Source organism: Pempheris klunzingeri, chromosome 16 (assembly GCF_042242105.1).
Source record: "Pempheris klunzingeri isolate RE-2024b chromosome 16, fPemKlu1.hap1, whole genome shotgun sequence".
Taxonomy (NCBI): Eukaryota; Metazoa; Chordata; class Actinopteri; order Acropomatiformes; family Pempheridae; genus Pempheris; species Pempheris klunzingeri.
Window position 1 is genome coordinate 20,835,750 of NC_092027.1, and position 19,545 is coordinate 20,855,294.

The 19,545-nt window shown below is 45.4% G+C and overlaps 2 protein-coding genes, 1 long non-coding RNA gene and 4 other non-coding genes across 8 annotated transcripts; 2 read left to right on the forward strand and 5 right to left on the reverse strand.

Moving 5' to 3' along the window:
• The first annotated feature begins 1,498 nt into the window (after nucleotides 1-1,498).
• On the forward strand, nucleotides 1,499-12,907 carry ctps1a (CTP synthase 1a). 2 transcript variants are annotated; one of them, XM_070846475.1, is made up of 19 exons: nucleotides 1,499-1,681; nucleotides 3,113-3,294; nucleotides 3,736-3,906; nucleotides 4,001-4,101; nucleotides 4,241-4,357; nucleotides 6,513-6,596; nucleotides 8,236-8,316; nucleotides 8,410-8,561; nucleotides 8,690-8,822; nucleotides 9,139-9,227; nucleotides 9,332-9,426; nucleotides 9,557-9,619; nucleotides 11,060-11,103; nucleotides 11,660-11,756; nucleotides 11,838-11,893; nucleotides 11,978-12,074; nucleotides 12,199-12,343; nucleotides 12,423-12,508; nucleotides 12,586-12,907. In XM_070846475.1, the coding sequence occupies exons 2-18, from the start codon at nucleotides 3,126-3,128 to the stop codon at nucleotides 12,505-12,507; spliced, it is 1,779 nt and encodes a 592-aa protein (XP_070702576.1). In that variant the 5' UTR covers nucleotides 1,499-1,681; nucleotides 3,113-3,125; the 3' UTR covers nucleotide 12,508; nucleotides 12,586-12,907. The 2 variants fall into 2 exon arrangements, with proteins under 2 accessions (XP_070702576.1, XP_070702575.1); XM_070846474.1 differs by having other exon boundaries at nucleotides 12,598-12,907.
• A 3-nt stretch (nucleotides 12,908-12,910) lies between these two features.
• LOC139215497 (uncharacterized) lies at nucleotides 12,911-14,875 on the reverse strand. Its single transcript, XR_011585522.1, has 6 exons — nucleotides 14,804-14,875; nucleotides 14,149-14,210; nucleotides 13,838-13,891; nucleotides 13,613-13,665; nucleotides 13,304-13,372; nucleotides 12,911-13,129 (listed from the first exon to the last, which is right to left on the reverse strand). It is a non-coding gene; the product is annotated as an uncharacterized lncRNA (long non-coding RNA).
• LOC139216095 (small nucleolar RNA SNORD99) lies at nucleotides 13,194-13,268 on the reverse strand. Its single transcript, XR_011585556.1, has one exon. It is a non-coding gene; the product is annotated as a small nucleolar RNA SNORD99 (small nucleolar RNA).
• Nucleotides 13,441-13,570, reverse strand: LOC139216088 (small nucleolar RNA SNORA44). The gene has a single exon (XR_011585549.1). It is a non-coding gene; the product is annotated as a small nucleolar RNA SNORA44 (small nucleolar RNA).
• Nucleotides 13,734-13,802, reverse strand: LOC139216092 (small nucleolar RNA SNORD103/SNORD85). The gene has a single exon (XR_011585553.1). It is a non-coding gene; the product is annotated as a small nucleolar RNA SNORD103/SNORD85 (small nucleolar RNA).
• LOC139216096 (small nucleolar RNA SNORA16B/SNORA16A family) lies at nucleotides 13,971-14,107 on the reverse strand. The gene has a single exon (XR_011585557.1). It is a non-coding gene; the product is annotated as a small nucleolar RNA SNORA16B/SNORA16A family (small nucleolar RNA).
• Nucleotides 14,876-15,259: 384 nt separating the features above from the next.
• rab42a (RAB42, member RAS oncogene family a) lies at nucleotides 15,260-18,194 on the forward strand. Its single transcript, XM_070846510.1, has 2 exons — nucleotides 15,260-15,899; nucleotides 17,027-18,194. The coding sequence occupies exons 1-2, from the start codon at nucleotides 15,685-15,687 to the stop codon at nucleotides 17,466-17,468; spliced, it is 657 nt and encodes a 218-aa protein (XP_070702611.1). The 5' UTR covers nucleotides 15,260-15,684; the 3' UTR covers nucleotides 17,469-18,194.
• Nucleotides 18,195-19,545: the final 1,351 nt, after the last annotated feature.

A 19,545-nucleotide genomic window follows, 5' to 3' on the forward strand; every position in this document is an offset into this window, starting at 1 on the left:
CAAAATGTATATTAATGTTTTTTTGATCATTTGTTTGATCATTAGTTTGTTTTTCTGGGTGCGATTTTGGTGCAACCACTTTGAGTGACACCCTAGGGGGAAGAACCCCCCCCCCCCTATTTTAGTCATTCTTTATGGACTGAAGATAATAAAAGAATTTTCACACAGATGATACATTTGAAATGTTGTGATGTTTTCATTGCTGGAAACAAGATATGAACAATGCGAGGAGCTGCAAGCTGAGTGATTTAGTGCTGACAAATACCTAGAACAATCTGTAAAGCCAAACCAAACATGTAGTCTTCTTTATCAGCTGGCTCGAAGCCTCTCTGCATGGGGAGAAGGCAACTTTTTTTCTTTTTTTTTCTTCTTCTGTCCAACATGAGTCCTCAAACGTGAAACATGAGCTCCCCCTGCTGCTTTGTAAATAGAAGGTGTGCTGCCTTCAGGTGCTCATAGTGCATGTGAGGAGTTTGTTGTAATAACCAAAATACATAGACAGTGATGGAGAGTAACTAAGTACATTTATCCAAGTACTGAAGTGTAGGACATCTTGAGGTACTTGTTCTTTACTCTAGTATATCCACTTACTTTAAACTTCTATCCCCACAACAATTCAGAAGCAAACACGAAACTTTTACTTGACTACACTTCTTTTTCTTCAATGTTTATGGCTGAGTTTGAAGATTTTACATGCAAAACATGTGATTACTTGATGATACATTGTTATAGATGAATCGGCCCAATAGTAACATTAATGTATCCCCGACATGTTAACAATACTGCAGTGATAATGCATGAACAGTATAATATCATAACTCTCTGAAAGGGGTGAGCACTTTTGCAGTTTGAAACATTGTTGACGTGCTGTGCATAGACTGGACATTGTGGTGTGGACGCAACAGTGTAGTGTTTAATACTCACATTTGCAATAGGATTATTACTGGCATAAGCTCACATTCTTGTGCTAATTTTTGCTGAAGCTTTTAGTTTTCATGCATTTCATTTTTTTGATGGTGTTAAAGGAACGGAGCTGCAAGTATTCAAAGTGTGTTTGTATTGTAATACATATATATACAGCTGCTATTGGTTAATACCACTACTTATTGCAGTTAAATGTTGTATGCTGCTAAAAAAAACTTTTCACGAGAGGGTTTGGTGTGGTGTAAGTATCAAGGTTAAAATTAATAAATGAATAAATAATAGAGGTCATTTGTCATAATTAGAATCAGGTTTATCGCCAAGTAGGTTTGCACATGCTAGGAATTTGTCTTGGTGTTTTGCTGCAGATCAATAAGCCTTAAATAAAATGTCATGAAGTATCACTGTGGCTGTTATGGAGGCCGAGAGGAACCAAAATTGATCAAATAATGTCAAAGTATCACATATGTGAATAAATGAAGTGACACAAACAAAGTCAAATGTCGAACACACTGTCAAGTGAGTAAGAGCCGTTTACGAGGCGCCCCTGAAGGCAGCACACTGTTGTAAGTGTGAATTGAATGATGTACCGCAGCCCTGAATCGTGCTCCATACACGTGTAGACTCAATTTGAGGATACATGGGTCTGTAGGGAAGCACGAACACCAGCTCGAGCGTCGCTACTTGGGTCGAGATTCCGTCTTGTGAACTGCTCTCGCCGTCGACGATTTGTTTTGAACGGCGGCCGAAGAATATTTTGGTGAGTTGAAATTTGATGCTGTGAAAAGAGGCTGTTGGCTAGCTAGCAAATAGTGTTAAGTTAACGATAACGTTAGATGCTAAACATTATAAATAAGCATGACTTCCGGCCCTGAAGAGTCAAAATAAAGTCCCGCTAGAAACAACACGCGCTGGAATGTAACGACTAGTTATATTTCAGCTCTGGTCTCGTTACACAAAGTGGAGTGTGTTATATAACGCTGCTAAAGATGGTCCGCTATAACTATTTCGCTGTTGTCTTGCCACGTGTTTTTCTCACGCTAGAGTTAAATGGCTGCAGTCGCTTTTATTTTGAAAGCAATGTCGGCCATTCTGGTCACACGTAAGTTAGTGAGCTTGACACAGTTGTGAAGGAGAGCATGTTAGCTACCATTTGTATTTAAAGCCACTGACTTAAACAGGCCGTGGTGCTCTGTTCGGCGAACGTTTAATATGTCCGTTTTCCTCTGCGGAGACCATCAGGGGCCTCGGTTTTATGTTTGAGTTTGGTAGTAATTGTCGTACACCGATATCACCCCTAACAGTTAGCCACGAGCTACTTGCCCTGGCGGTATTACTTTGGTCTCGTTGACTTTGGTGATGGTGCTCACGTGGACGGGCGGTGCGCTTTAGTTGCCCCCTTCTAGCATAAGGAAACGGGGAATTCCCCACCCGCCCGGCCCTTACTGTGTCTTTAACCGAGCGCTCCAAATGTGCCATGTTTTATGCGGTGGAGCTGTTGTGTTGTGGGGAGGATGGAAAACTTTTAAGCTGTCAGCTTTTACACACACACGCATGTGGTGGCTTTATGACTTTAATACAACGTTAATTAACCTTAAATATTTAAGGGTTTGTTTATTCGCCTCCATCCGTTACCGTGGCAACGGTTGCTGGTGTCCACGTTGTGGAAGAGGGACATGGAGGATTAGCCAGTGTATTGGTTAGGTGTCTACTAATAAACATTACTGTCAAATATCCAGAACAGACAACAGTTCAGGGTCAGACAGGCTGCAGAGAAGTGTTTTACATGTATTTACTTTATATATATATATATATATATATATACACACACACACACACACACACACATATCTATATTTCTAGTGAAGGGGTCTTTAATAGAGATTTTAAACATAATGCACTTATAAATGATAAAATGATGTTTGACTACAATCCTTAACCCCTCTTCCCTATACTAGGTGCATATAATAAACCTTCAAGCTTAGACAGATTGTGTCCTCTGGTCTTTGCGATGTTTTTAAGCTCATGTTTTATGTTTTGTATTACTTGTATGTGAATAGTTTAGTGTTTAGTTGGTTTTTTGTACATCCATTACTTAAGCCAAAAACAAATTTCCCAAAGCACAATGCACAAAGTTTTGTACAGTCTACTGTTTTAGTCTACTTGATTGTGATCACTCACTTGCCTACAGAGACCAGAGCACAATGATGAAGTACATCCTGGTGACCGGAGGAGTCATCTCCGGTATCGGCAAAGGCATCATAGCGAGCAGCGTGGGCACAATCCTGAAGTCATGCGGCCTGCACGTAACTGCCATCAAGATCGACCCCTACATCAACATCGATGCAGGCACATTCTCACCCTATGAGCACGGTATGTCTCTTAAACTCAGCCGTATTCGAAGGATTACCTATCCCTTTTAAAACCCCAGTAAGCCAAACAACTAACCAATCCAGGCAGCGGCAAAAACTAGCACCTGCTGTATTCTGCGAGGTAAAATGACTGTTTTTGTCAGTGGAATCTGGTGGTGGCAGATCGGATCGGACAGTTCTGTCTCTGTAGGGATCCTTTCCATAATGTTGAGAATCTGAGCCTGTCAGTGGCGACAACAAGTGGACAAGCTTTTAGTGGACGTCTTTTTAAGGCACAGTTGCTCCAAACGATTTACATAGCAGCCATTGCAGGCTGTTAGCGGCTGTCGGCTGCTACTGGACCAGTTCCAAATCTGTTGTTCCTATGAGTCATTTTGAACCCCAAAATGTGTCAAAGTGTCGTCAGGTTTAGAAATCCCAAATTTCTGCTTGCTCTTTCCAGGTGAAGTGTTCGTGCTGGACGACGGGGGCGAGGTGGACTTGGATCTGGGGAACTACGAGCGCTTCCTCGACATCCGGCTGACCAGAGACAACAACCTGACCACCGGCAAGATCTATCAGTCGGTCATCAACAAGGAGAGGAAGGGAGACTACCTGGGCAAGACTGTGCAGGGTAAGCACAGCTGCTTTTAAAGTTTGGAAGAGAGCGCCGCGCTGAAGAGAAATGGTTGGCCGTGAATGAATTTGCGCGTTTCTCTCTTCTCCAGTGGTGCCACACATCACAGATGCCATCCAGGAATGGGTCGTGAAACAGGCCAAGGTGCCCGTTGATGATGATGACGTAGAACCTCAAGTTTGTGTAATAGAGGTAAGCCGTCATATTGGAAACTGCACTGCCAAATCGCTTTTATTTTGCACCGTTATCTTTCTGTGTCAAGGCCCTGCCGAGGCAATATTTGATCTTTTGATGTTTTCGATGATATTTGTGGCTGTGTGCATGTTTGCAGCTGGGAGGCACCGTTGGAGACATCGAGAGCATGCCTTTCATCGAGGCCTTCAGGCAGTTCCAGTTTAAAGTGAAGAGAGAGAACTTCTGTAACATTCACGTCAGTCTGATACCACAGGTAAGACAGCAGCACCCCCAGGCCCTGCTGCTTTCATCTGAGGGCAAATGTGTCAGCAACAACTGACTCCGAACACGCACACAGCCTCGAGCGCAAGCAGCGTGTCTCATCCAGCGCAGGTACCAAACAACAAAAAGAAATGCATGTCGAAATTAGCACTCAGAGAAGATTTGAAGTGAGTAGAGGAGACTCTGCCGCTGTGAAGTAGAAATTCAGATGACTTGTAGGTGTCTGACAGTAGTGGTTTGGTATATTAGATGGTGTACGGGTAACAATTTACATGCAGAAAATAGCAACACTTTTTTTCTGCGTAGGTTTAGGTAACCTGGTTAACAAAGGCATATATGTAAAAACTGATAAATAGCCCAATTTCATAATGATAGTTACCAATACAGAAGTTAACATGGTAAGAAATGTGCATGTAAATTAAGACTGGAGGTTGTGTAATGACACAATGACGTAGTTGTCCAGTGCCTTTTTAATCGTGCCTCTTCTTGCCTGTGGCACTCCTCTACACAGAGACCATGGAATCTTCTATGTCATATCTACTAGACACAGGGACCATTCACTTCTGCGCCAGTCTCGGAAACAAACCATAACATCATGAGCGCGTCTCGGATATTACGGCCCAGCAGTAATTCTGAATACAAGCCTAAAGAAGACCCACTATCAGATGATTAGCTGCTGTAAAGGTTTTAGTCTGCTCTCGCTGAGGACCCTCGAGACGCACACATTGTCTTTACGAGGAGCATCAGAGTTTGATTGATGATGTCAGAGTCATCGCTGTCGCCCAGCAGCATCTTCCCCGCTCCGCTCAGCCACAACTCCTTTTTTTCTCAGAACTGTATCTGTCAGTGAGCTTGCTGTCATCGTTGCCTAACCCTCTGGAGCTCTGCTTAAACACCAGCGTGGACAGGAGTCATGTCCTCTTTCAGAAAGTTGGTGAAATGCTTTCTCTCTGAGGTCTAAAAGTAGGAGCAGAAGCTCACTCTGACACTCTTTGGCTGTTTTTAGCACTGGTTTCCTGCTCTGAGAATTTTAAGAAATGGGCTCAGAAACAAGCCTTTTTGGCATATAGTTGTAGTTTTTGCTGAGTGTATAAGTGAGCACAAGAGCGGTTGCTCTGACCAGTGAAGGAGCGGCCGGCAGGCGCCAACACGAGTAAACCATTGCACATGTTAGCTCGTCGTGTGACGGCTGAAACAGGAGAGGTGGTCTGGTAACAACATCTGTGTCTGCAGCACAGCCTTGTCAGGTTTGTATGGGGTTCTTTCCACTGTGAAAATGTCCACACAGACAAGCAGCCTGTTCAGCCTTCAAGGATCCCTCTGAAGGCAGTGTGACTTCAGCTGCAGGCGTCGGGAGAAGTAACACATAATCTATTGCCTTCGTGAGCTTTACATGTTGTGTCTCCGTCTGTCTGTGATAAAACACCCGAGTGAGCGGGGCTGAAAGAACAACTCGATTAATCTATTCGACAGAAAATCAGCACACTCCAATAAATGGTTAAATAATTAATCAAGGGGAAGTGCCGAACCTTCCCTGGCTTCAGCTGCTAAAACAGGAAACCTTGGTTACCTTTCTGTGTCTCTGTGCCTGTAACAGCTTTGGGTGTTGGACTGCGAAAATGCAATTTAAAAACGTCGCCTTAGGTTCTGGAAATTTTACACCATTTTCTCAAGCTTGATCTGCTGTTTTTTAAAATTGAATGGGTGGATCAATGGTAAAAATGATTGCTAGAGCAACTGTTAATGAAAGTAGTCATCAGCTGCAGCCCCAGAGTTTGTTCGAGGGGAATAGAAGCTTTGAGCTTTGGGTCAGCCAAGTCCAGGGCCGATTTATCATGAAGTTGGACGATAGCTTTACCACATAATGTTTGTGTCTTACACGCGAGGTCAAAGGTCTCTTGTAGCAATGATCCCACACTGCCTGCCCCCTGTGACAGAAGAGCCCCCCTGCTGACTGCATCAGAACCTTTCGAGTACAAATTCAGCTTCTTCAGAGATGCTAAACAGTCCTGGGTTTTCAGGGGAACTGAGCTCGTATTCAGTTTGTTTTTCACTTTCTTCTGTTGCGACAGAAGCCTGTTTTGTCCCGATGCAGCTAGTTCTATTGAGCCGCTTTGATATTAATGTGATATCTCTGCTCTGTCCAGCCCAGTGCAACAGGAGAGCAAAAGACCAAACCAACCCAGAACAGCGTCCGAGAGCTGAGAGGACTGGGTCTGTCCCCTGACCTGGTGAGTCCACGTGCTCCTGTACTTCCTGCTCTGACTTCACACTGCAGTGTATTTCATGAATCAGTAGTGATCGTCAAATGTGTGCAATATCATGGACTTCAGAGGTTTGTGTTCCATGGTGACACCGTTAGACTGTTAGATTCAGTGGGTCAGGTGGCTTCATCCCTCCCTCACTGTTATCCACTTATATACATACGTTAAAACACCTTTGGTTTTACTTTTATATTCGATGACGGTATCCTTTGAAATGATCCTTATGTAGCGAAGTTTCAATATGCAAATCACTCAATTCTGCCCTCGCGCACAAAGTTTAGGGTCATATGCTCAGTCCTCCGAGTACAGCCGCTTTCCAAACACCCTGGTCCAGATGTTTATTTCTTCACACAGGTAACACAAGACTTTTAGCTGGGCTATCTGCAGGTCACCTGTCATCAGGATTTATTGTTCCATCCTACTGGGAAATACTAAAAACAAATGTGGTGTAATAATCTTTCCAGGCCAAGTCGTCCCCACTGGTTTTATATCACAGTCTGGACTGAACCATCAATATTTCCAGTAATGGGTTTTCAAAAGAATAACTTACTCTTTGTCATTTCAAATTCTGGTGTGTAAGCTGTACATTTTTTTCTTGTTCGTAACTTTTACGGAGGAGACTATTTAATTCTACTTATTGCATCATCTAATTCACCTATTTTGATGCAGACGTTTTCATTTAGCAAAATTAGGAATTGGGAGTTTTGTGTTAAGAATTTTGCACGTTGAAACTTACTGTAATTGTGAAAATGATGTGAATTTTTGTTTCATTCAGGTTATTCAACACCAAATTCAAATACAATGTAGAGTTTGTTCTTGGAAATGAACTCCAGCAGCTAAATGTACAAAGAAAAGCAGAGTCTTAACACAAACCAGCTAACAGGACGTGTCCTCTCATCATTGGCTGAAATCGTTATCAAGACTTTGGTCCCGTGTGTGTGTATCTGTGTGTGTCCATAGTTAATATGGAAAAACTACTGGACCAATCAGCCTAACATTGTTGTGTGCTGCACAGCCTCTTTGAAAAAGCTGTTTTATACTGTTTTATTGACTGCTGACTCCTTACTGCTCTTAACCAGCCGCAAGTTATCAACAAGTGCTTCAGTTTGACATCACAGGGCAGAAGGCATATTCAGCAGTTGGCAAGGCAGCAAGCCTGAGCTAGTCTGTTGAAGTCGTAAGAAAAGTTTAGTGTCGTTGTGACCCAGAGCACCTACAGATGAATCCCATGCCCATTGTGTTACCGTCCACTGACGTTACACACGATACGACATGAATAGATCCCTGTTTGCTCTCTTCGTTGTGTGTTGACAGCTGTTGGGTTGTTCCCATGGCGGTGCCCTCCCCAGGTGGAGCTGGGTCATGGTTTGGGTTTGGTTAGGCATAGCAGAGATCTGCAGTGCACTTTTCTAGTTGTAAACTGTAATGTTACCATGAGCTCATTTCCATGCTAAATGTTGAATTCATGTTATATTATGCGTTTGACATGATGTGCATCATGATGTCGTCCTGGGTCTCTGTAATCTAGAGTGGGCCGTGTTCTTCTCGATGTCCTCTCTGTGTCTCCTGTGTAAAAATGAGGGTGTTGTCTCCTCTTTGCCGACAGATCATGTGTCGCTGCTCCACCGCTCTGGAGAACTCTGTCAAAGAAAAGATCTCTATGTTCTGCCACGTAGAACCCGAACAGGTATGTCGCTGTCAGACACTGAAGCACATCGGTGACGAAGCAGAGCTGTGAGCCTCTCAGCCCCTCTAACCTCACCGGCCTGTCTTGTCCCAGGTCATCTGTGTGCACGACGTGTCGTCCATCTACAGAGTACCGTTACTGCTGGAGAACCAGGGCGTGGTGGGCTACCTCAGCAGGAGACTGAACATGCCCATAGAGACTCGACCCAGGAAAATGCTGACGAAGTGGAAGGAGATGTCTGACAGGTGAGTCAAGGACTAAATTGTCGATCGATGAAATAGGGCTGAGTGCGGCCTGTCTTCTGCCCTCTGTGATTTGATGATTTTACTCCAGAGAAGTGTTTCAAATACCAACATGCACACTGTTTCCACAGGTCAGACAGACTGCTGGAGCACTGCTCTATAGCACTGGTTGGAAAGTACACCAAGTTTTCTGACTCGTATGCTTCCGTCATCAAGGCGCTGGAGCACTCAGCCCTGGCCATTAGCCATAAGTTGGAGGTGAAGGTATGTAGTGTCATTGACACACACTGCTCACTATCACGTTTTATTCATGTGTGCACTTTCTTCACTCAAACAAAACAATGGCAGCATCACTGCCAGAGACCAACATCCCCCATCGCCCCTGCTGCATCTGTGTGTCTGTTTAAATGCACTCTTTGAATCTGTGGAGGCTGCATGTTCAAGTTGAACTGGGATGTGAAGGCTGTCTATGCTGTAGAAAGACACATTTTTGAAACTGGTTGTACCTGAAAAACCTTCAATAACCAGAATGCACTGCACCGTTAACCTCACCTAAAGTCTGTACATCTTTTCCCCTCAGTACATAGACTCTGCATACTTGGAGCCAAGCACTCTGCAGGAGGAACCAGTCAAGTACCACGAAGCGTGGCAGAAACTCTGCAGTGCTGAGTGAGTGCCCACACACCATTTATTTGGGGAGGGGGGGGTATAATACAAGCTGCACATTAAATTTGTAGTTTCATCAACTTTTTTTCTTCTTCCTCCATCTTCAGTGGCATCCTGGTTCCAGGAGGTTTTGGTGTCAGAGGAACTGAAGGAAAGATTCACGCCATCAACTGGGCCAGGAAACAGAAAAAACCTTTTCTAGGTACAGGAAGCTGCTACGACGAGCACCGCCACACTCTGTTAAACATTATCCGGTATAACTAATGCTGTGATGTGAAGTGTGTTACATTCACATGAGTAAACACACTGTACCGGCATCCATGTTTCTGCAGGTGTGTGTCTTGGAATGCAGCTGGCTGTGTGTGAATTTGCCAGGAACACGCTCAATTGGACAGGTAACATAAATCCCCCCCCCCCACGGGTGCTGTGTAGGGTTGGGCAGCTGGACCAATGAATCCATCGCCGGCAGGTTCATTTTTTTTGGGTGCTTTTTGTCATTTTATTTAGCTAATTTAATGATCTGCCTCCTCACAAATTCAGCTCAGTAAACAATGAACTGTACGTGTGTACGGCCTTGTCAGCTGTGTCCTGTTTAAAACAAAGGCGTGTCCAAGGTGTCCAAAATCCCGACTTAACTTGCTATTTAGTGAACTAAAACAGTATGTGAGGTATTTTAGTATGAGTGGAACCAGTAGTACAGGAAGTGCATACTATTAATGGGGAAACATTATAGGATACAAGCAGTGGACAGTGTATCCTGTGTAAAACCCAGCTGTTGGGAGTTTGAGTCGGAAAATGGAAGCTTATCGTCCAACCCTGGTGCACCGTTTTTGAAGAAAACTTTTTTTTTTTATTGACGAACGGAAAGCCGCAGTGATTGAAGAGAGTTATCACAATTCATAATTAATGAACTTTATCTGAAGTTGCAAAGCCAGTTTCCTTGTTTTTCTAATCCAGGTGAAAGACGTCTGTGTAGTCTGTGTATTCAGCTCTGTGCCAATGTAGTGCTGTGACCAGAGTTTCCTGTCAGACCTGCACTGAACACAGCTACTCAGCACACAGGAGGCTTCAAAATGAGACTTGTGGAATTTGCAGGGTTACAGCAGCTGCATTCTTTAGATTAGACCATTGTCTTGGGACCGGAGAAGTTCCGTCTTGACTTGCTGGGATAGCAGTTTGATAAAGGGATCTTAACTCCAGGTCCACTTGCTGAGATTTTCCTGGAGCTTACTGATAAAACCTGCAGTTAAAACATGAAAAAAACATCTATACTGCAGGATTGAGCTTTAACACCTGTTGGAATGAAGAGTGTTGAGAGACCAGTGTTAGACCAGGTTCTCACTGAGGTGCAAAACAAACTGAACTGACTCCTGTCAGAAGCCAGGCAGGAGGCGAGCACAGAGAACGTTCTATTGAGTGTGTTGCATTGAATTTATTGTCCTATTAATCAAACAATATGCCTGTGCTATGTTTATGGACGTTCATCTGCATTTGATACTGTATATGCTACTGTGTATATCAGTGGAAAGGCTGTAGGGGCTAGAGGTGGATAGTAGGATCATCAGATGGGTGGACGAGGTGCTCAAGGAAACAATGGTATTATTATAATCATTATTAGATAAATTACTGCACGTCCAGTGTTGGTCCAGGCGACTGCTGGGTTTGTTCTTCATCTACATTTCAGAGGTGATTAAACCCCCCAGGTGGAACCCAGTTACATGTAACACACTCCTGTTGGTGTAATGTATGTGGACTCTCCAAAGGGCAGGTAGCAGGGACTCATGACGACGCACTAAAAATAACTGACTGCATGTCTTTGTCTGTTTTACATTTAGATGCCAACTCAACTGAATTTGACCCAGAATCAAAGCACCCAGTGGTAAGTAACTGTTTTTAAACCAGATTAAATTCACAAGTCATGTACAAGGTATTTCAGACAGGCTAAGGCAGGGAATGTAGTCAATTATTGGGCCACATCCTGGAAAATCAGGATATTTTGTGCTATATCTTATGTAAGAAAATAAAAACGTGTTTATTCCCCAAACCAAACATTACTAATTTCCTTCTTGGAGTTGTTTCTTGTACGTTTTGATGGTTACATGAAATTTTAGGGCCCATTTCTCCTCCTCAGCTCCCGGTCCAACATTAGCAGTCTTCTGGCCTTTGAATCGATGAGCGTATGAGGCAAAGCTGGAAAGTGTATATTTTAAGAGCTTTGGTTACAAAATGAGCAGGTTAGAACAAAGAGCTGCAGCACTGAGGCCCTCAGAGACCGCAGTCTGATCCCCCCAGTCTACAGCGCTTGAAATGAGGCTGACTTTGCATGTTATAGAACCTTTTAAGTGATTTTTCATACTGGATCTGGATCCTGGATCTGGTTGTGATCTGGCCCGAGAAGTGCTTTGGTTTGAAATTCTCATGTTTAATGTCTGCAGGTGATCGATATGCCAGAACACAACCCCGGACAGATGGGTGGAACCATGAGGCTGGGGAAGAGACGGACCATTTTCAAGACCAACAACAGCGTTCTGCGTAAGAAACGCTCCCAATTCCCTTTGAACCCTGTATGGACATGTTGTGTCTGCCTTGTGCTCACAGCCGTTTGTATTCCAGGCAAACTTTATGGAGATGCAGAGTATGTGGATGAAAGGCATCGACATCGCTTTGAGGTAGGACCCCCCCCACACACAGTTCACCCGCATGAGTAAACCACTGTCTTCTTTTCTTTAACCTTGAATGTTGTCCTTTTGCAGGTCAATCCTGACCTCAAGAGTCACTTTGAAGAGAAGGGCTTCCGCTTCGTAGGTCAGGACGTTGAAGGGGAAAGGATGGAGGTCATAGAGCTGGATGGTACATATTAGATTTTTATCTTGTGGCCAACCATGTCTACTTTCAGGGTTTTTCCCAAAGTCAGCAATTCCACTACAACTCTGTACTTTAAAAAAAAAAAAAAATCTTTTCATCTGTTTTTCAGATCATCCATATTTTGTTGGGGTGCAGTACCACCCAGAGTTCACCTCTCGCCCCATTAACCCATCACCCCCCTACCTCGGTTTGCTGCTGGCTGCTGCTGGGAAGCTGCAGAGCTACTTACAGAAAGGCTGCCGCCTGTCTCCAAGGTAAAACACCGTCAAAGTATGGCTGAAGTGTACAGGCTGTCTAATCAGCAGACTGAGTTACCGTCTGTCTTTGGCACAGGGATACATACAGTGACCGGAGTGGCAGCAGCAGCCCAGACTCTGAGATATCAGAGCTCAAACTGCCTTCCATCTCTAATGAGTGAGGTACATATCTTGTAAATAAAATTCACTATTGAAAATGAGAAGTTGTCAAACACTAACTTAAAATCCTCTCCCTCTAGAGTTCCCTCTAGAGTTGCGAGTAGTTCTGGACTTGTTGGGAAGTGGATTGTGGACTCCCTATAGCACTGACCAAGGCTGGATGTCAATGTTGCTGCAGACTGCTCTGAATGAAGTGTTCTAGGAGGTCCAGTCCTGGAATGAACTTTGCAATGTTACATTGAGGCTCAGGAACTGACATTTTGCCACCTCTTGGGGACACGCAGTTCAACAACGTTTTGTCCACCTCCATGCTATTGTGGCCTTACTGTAAATAGGTACTGCTACATGGAGTTTAAGTTTCCTTTAACTGTGAATGCAAACTGAATAAAAAGGATTCCAAAAGAGTTGGTTTTGTGCATTTTATTGAAAAAGACAAGTTTACAAAATGTTCATTTTTTCAGTGTTAACTTTTGACTGCATCTTGACATTTACAGATGACACTCCCAAAAAAAAAAGTCATTGAACTGTAGGCGTTGCCACTTCCTGGACGGCCTGCAGCGGTAAACCCAGACAGACTAGGTCCCAGCACCCTGCACTCTGAGGGTCTCCAGTATTTCGCCAAACCTGAAAATACACATGTAATCCAATTAGTGCAAGTCAGCAGCCCTTCCTGAACACAACATAAGAGGGCTGATCTCAGTCCCATATCCGCAAGCTTCATCCAACAGTCCTCATTTAGAAAAGGGTGTCATCATGGATCAGAACATTTTAGGAAAACATTACAATTCATTTACACACCGTCAAACCAGGAACGTGCAGGAGGCCATGCAGCTCCAGGGTCCCTGAAGACCACGAGCAGATCGATGCCTGCGTGAGGAGATTGATGTTAGACTCATGGACAGTCATTGGAATTTATTTCAAGTATCACTTCTGGCAGCTGTAGGACAGTTGAGTGGCTGCTGATGGCAGAAGGGGCCACAGCAGTCAAAGACCACCCCATTGTCTTGCATGCACTTGGAGAACCTGAAGCTACACACAAGCTCCAGTCCTTAGGATAGCATGCTGTCATGTGGCCTTAGGCTAACTGGGGATAATAAAAAAAATTACCTTTAACAAAAAGGTTCTCATCCAGTCACTTCAGGATCAGCCATGAGGGTCACCTAAAACAAAACAGCAATTTGTAAGTTTCTAAATCAGTCACCTTCATCCTAAAGCTTAATTTGGCAGATGTGGCTCAGGAAAAAGTGTCTCAATCAAGCCTGTTCTCAGTGAGGGCAAGTTTGTCATCACAGCCAGAAGTGCTCATATTCAAAGAGGAAGTCTAGAAGTTACCTGCACGTGAGCTCGGCACTCCATGGCCCTTCCATCTTCAGTTTCATCCAGTACCTGCGGGAGGGTGGAGCACAGCGATGAGCATACACTCATTTCATTCATGGCTTGATCATCCATTTAACACGGTAAGTCAGAGTGTCCTTCCCCTAAATGTTGCTGCAACAGTTATTTTCAAACTGAGCAGCGACCGTCGGTGAAAGTCTTCATGTCGGCTTCCTGTTGACCGCTCACTGCTACAGGAGAGCACGAACGGCTTCGATAGGAGCCTGTTCTAAAGAAACTGAATGGTCCCTTGAAGGGAAAAAAATTACCTGCTTTCTGTATAGACAGCCATGACTGAGGGGTTTGGTAGAGCTCCTGTTAGCAGTAGGCCCTGCAGAGAGAAGTTAAATGGTCAGTGCATGCTTTAGTTAGACTATACGGTGTAGCACTAATATCTCGAGTCCGAAAGCATTACCAAGTTTAGTTCGGAAAGAGGACGGGTTAACACCAATAAGACCAAACATGGTGGACAGCAGCCAGTACATGAAAATGCATCGTTTTAAACATCAGGTTACATCATGGAAGTGTTTGGGGTGAAGGATTGACAAAGATCTAGCCACGTGGTTCACGTGTATTAGCATTAAGCTAATGCTACGCCATGCTATGAGCTTTGGCCTAATCACGTCTAATATTTTATAGTTTTATTAAACTGCACCACCTTGCTTTGTAAGTTGTAGAGATTTGTAGTAGAAACCCTGTGTCGTTTATGAATAATTAATTTTACCTGACTATAGTAGCTACAGAAGTTATGTTAGCCGCTAGCATGTTTAGTACAACCATTAACTCGGCCTTAACATATCGATAAACTCCACTATACAGTATGTCATAAACTACAATAAGTCAGAAACACGTAGGCTAACCGCAGCAAATCATTTATGCACATGTAACTTCAGCTAAAGACATGAAGACGAGCCGAGGCCTTACCCAGACTCCGTGTTGTCCCCGCTTCTCTCCTGCTGGAGGACTGGAAGAGGAAGAGGCGGAAGGCTCTGTCCCCTGTTCTTATATACGTCATCGCCGACCATCAACCCCGCTGTTTGGCCTGCGTACGTCACGCAGATCCGTTGCATGGCGGGATATGTATTTTTCTAAGCGCTTTTAGGACCCCCGTGCTGTCTTTTGGGTGTAGAAACATTTACACCAACCGCAAGCAGAGAGTTTGACGTTTAACACAACTCATATGTTTCACGGCGAAAGGTGGAGCAGAATATATTGTGTTTAAGGGAAAAGACACACAGCAAAGGCCGCCATAGCAGGACCTGAAGCCTCTGTAACGTACTTCAGAACCACGGACAGCAGCCGGCCTCTAACCACCGTTATCAGGCTTGTAGTTTGCAGACAGCCGCGCAGTGTCACACCAGCTCACACACAGTAGTGAAACTCCGCTCTTACGGGCGCCATAATCGGAATTCCTGCTGCAAAAACAAGCAGCTGGCTCGCGGCTAATGTAGAGCTTAGGAGGAAAACGTGAATTCTGTTTTTTTTTTTTTTTTTTCTGTTTTATCCCACCACGGCTTATCTGTGACTCCTTTATAACGCACTATTGTGTCACTGGCGGCAGCAGCAGCAGGTTTGTGGCTGTGACTCCGCCGTAGTGGACCATAGGTAGGTCCGTCACATGATGTGCTGCGGTGCGGCGCTCTGAGCAGCAGCGGCAGCAGCAGGAGGAGCAGGAGGAGCAGGAGGAGCAGGAGCCGCCGGGGCTTCATGTAAACACGACGCCGCGCACAGGGCTTTGTCTCACACACACACACACACACACACACACACACACGCTCCGCTGGTATCCCCCCTCTAGTCATGCCATGGATATTTTGTGGCAATACCAATTCCGAATCATTCTTCTCGGGGATTCGACGGTGGGGAAGTCGTCGCTGCTGAAGCGCTTCACGGACGGAATCTACAGCGACGTGGCGGACCCGACGGTCGGGGTGGATTTTTATGCCCGCTCGCTCGATATCGAGCCCGGGGTGAAAATAAAGCTTCAGCTCTGGGACACGGCCGGCCAGGAGAGATTCAGGTACGGAACGAGAGCCGAAAAGATGAAGGCTTTAAACAGAATGTAACTGAGTAATTGATTGCAGTGACCAGCGTTGACCGACATTATTTATGGTTAAATAACGGAGAGGCCTTGGTTCAATGTAAAACGAAAGGCTGTGATTTAAACAAAGGCCATTTCCTGTTTCAAAGGGGGGGGGGGTGACGAGGTGAGTAGGGAAAAAAAAGGGTCAGGTGAGGATTATATAGCCCTCGATGTGGATAACCCTGTATAAAAGCAGTGAACATGGAGTTGCATCATTGCAGGGATGATGGGCAGCCTCCTCACACTCAGGCCCCAGTCTGACTCCGTGAGATGCTGACTCCACAGTCTCCAGGGCAACAGAGGATGACAGCCCTGGACCCCAAAAATCTAGATTTTGCCTCCATTTGCCCTGTTGCTGGTTCTGTTTCATGTGTCCCTGCTGTCATGGATGATTTCCTTTCAAGGCGCTTCTCCGTGTGGAGCAGCAGCAGCTCTCAGATCTGCGTTCTCCTTTGAAGCCCAACGCTTCAGAGGGTGTTTTCCTGTCAGGCTTCACCACACTTAAGTCTTTCACTTCTGTCTTAACTGAACATGAGAAGGACAATTTTCACACCACCGTGCATGGATTAGGACTGGTGTGCGTGTGTAGGACAGGATCTTTGCAAGGCCAAGAGGGGCATCGACTCCCAGGACCCAGAGCTTCGGTGTCCTGTGTTTGTGGTCATTATGCCCTCGTTATTTCAATGTACGGCGTCTTGTGCAAACAGAGGGGAAAATATTGAGGTGCTGTTGTTTCAGGGCTCAGCAGAGTGGGACCTGAGTGACTTAGCGTCACATACCTGGTGCTTAATGAGACGTGACCACACACGTGTCTTGACTCCTTTTGAGACTTGACTTGGACTCTACCTGGGTCACCTGACACTTTACGTGCTTTGATGAGTCAGCAAAGACTTGACTTGTCTCAGCTGACTTGGGGCTTTCTCCAAAGGCTTAAGCACAGGGTTTTTACATACAGTGGTGTCAGGATATTATGAAGCCTTTGCTGACGGGTCACAATTGTCTCCAAGATTGTTTCCATTTTGCCTTGAATTCCTAACAAAGTCTTTTACCTATGTGCCCACCAGGTCCATCACAACATCGTACTACCGTAACTCCGTGGGTGGGTTACTAGTCTTTGATCTCACCAATCGCAAGACCTTTGACCACGTGAGGGAGTGGCACAAGGAGGTGAGTGAGCACATCCTGCCTCACCACATGGTCTACATCCTCATCGGCCACAAGAGCGACCTCAACAACGACCGCAAGGTGAGCCGGGACGAGGCGGAGCAGCTGGCGGCCGAGCTGGGCATCCGCTACGTGGAGACGTCGGCCAAGTGCAACAGCAACGTGGACCGGGCATTTGAGCTGCTCACCAGAGACATCTACGAGCTGATGAAGATGGGGGAGATCGTCACCCGCGACGGCTGGGACGGGGTGAAGAGCGGCCTCACAGCCAAGGTCCTCTACCCGACCGAGGAGGAGGAGGAGCTGGCCGCCACGACCGCCGAAAAGGGCTGCCACTGCTGACTGAGAACTCTCCGTGTCCAAACACTGTCTCACCCGTCACACCAAGAGCTCACCTCGTCTCACGGCAGTCCACCGGCACCCCGTGATGTCACCATCCATCACCTTCGTCACCTTGTGCTCCGCGCCCTCTCTGTGTGTGGCGCCCCCCGACAACCGGGGTGCTTTTCTACATCCCGACGTGTATCCTTTAGGCAAGTTGTATCTCTAAATTCATGTGGTGTAGCATGAGCCAACCTGTTTTGGACCTCGTTAGGTTCGGAAAACACAGAAAGCGCGCAGAGATAATCGGGCCTCGGGGCCTGGAGGGTAGCCAGTACTTCTTCTCACAGCCCCGGAATTAAAGGACTACTGAGTATACTGAAGATCCAGATAAAACCACGGACTATGATTCACTGTAGTCTGGCATATATTGTGGGTTTCTACCTGTCAAAGTTTGTGCAATGCTTCGCCTGCAATCATTTGTGACTGTAATACTGTAAATAATAGTCAAATCTATAGAGACGAAAGCTAACAGGTCACTGAAAGCTATTTAATTGATAGTGTGAACAGACACAGTGCACTCTACAATAAGTGTCACCATATTACATTTACGTGCTCCTCCTGCTACTGTAAGCTGTGTGTGCACTTATGCCAAACTGACTTAAACCTTTGATCATCCTGTGAATAGCTGAGTAATGTTTTTGTAAAAAAAAAAAATAGATTATTTCTAGTTTAGGTGTATACATAGAGACAAGACCTCCTCAATTAGGGTTGGTGGTCCCATTTAGGTATTTGTTTCATAGCAGCGACAGGAGGCATCAGGCGTGTTTGACTAAGAACCGACGAGAGTTTGAGTTTCACCCGCAGCTGTTTGCAGCTGAAGGCAAACAGCTGCGTCTTTCTGTTCAACGCTCATTCCACGAAAACAATATTCTCCTCAGACCTGAGCCGATGATGGATGCCAACTTATTAAAAGCCAGTGGCGTGGATGTTTTGCGCTGCTTTGAGGGCCAACACTTCACGCTGTGTTCCACTGGTGACGAGAGGAAATGTGCCAGGTCAGGGCTTCCGAGTAGAAACAGAGATTTGTCAGCCCCTGAAGATGCTAAAGCTAACGCTAAGTTCTCCAGACCCGCCAAAGGTGGATCAGCAGTCTGGGGAGCATACCATGATGCCACGGCACCCTGGGTCATGCTGTTTGCCCCTCTCACTCTGATTTCCTGTCCTGTCACGTATTTCCTGCCTGATGAAATGCATGATTTGATCTTGGCAGGGCCTTAAAAGAGTAGATCGACATGTTGGGAAATAGCTGCTCATCTCTATGTGTGAAGTATGGAACTGGACACAGGGGGGCAATTAGCCTAGCTTAGCATTAAGACTGAAGGCAGGGGTAAAGAGCTAGCCTGGCTCCTTCCTTAGTTGTGTCTGTAGGTGTGTTTTTTCTCTCTGTACCGAGCCAAGCTAGCGATGCCCCCCCCACCCCCCCTGCTTCCAGTCTTCACGCCATGCTAAGCTAATCACCTTCTGACTCCAGTTCTACAGTTGATGCACACACGTGAGGCCGGCTGGAATCAGATGATCATCTAACTCCCACAAACAGAACACATAAGTGTATTTCCCTAAATATTAATCTGCGTCTTAAAAGACTGCAACCCCCCCCCCATTCTTACTTATGTTGCTTTTCAAGGCCAGCATTTTATTAACCTTAATAGTCTAACACTGCACTTAATGTTACTAAAATCCTTTGTTAACTCAGTAATGCCACAGCATAACTTAACCTTTTACATCGGTACGATTATTTGGGATTTACAGACTTGTGACGGCTGTAATAGAGCCTACGTGCAGCAGGCCGGTCTGACCAGTGAGCCCCATTTATGATGAATGCATGTCTGTACACACAACTTCCAAACATAGCAGTAACTACATCTGACACAGGATCACGTCCGCTTTCAAGTCTCCGGGGGCTTTGGACTGCAGACGCAATTAATCTGTTGTTAACAGGCATGGAGCCTATAGTGCGGTACAGTACAGTACAGTACAGTACAGTATGGTACAGTACAGTCAACGATAGTACACTTGGCCTGGGATCTCACTTCCT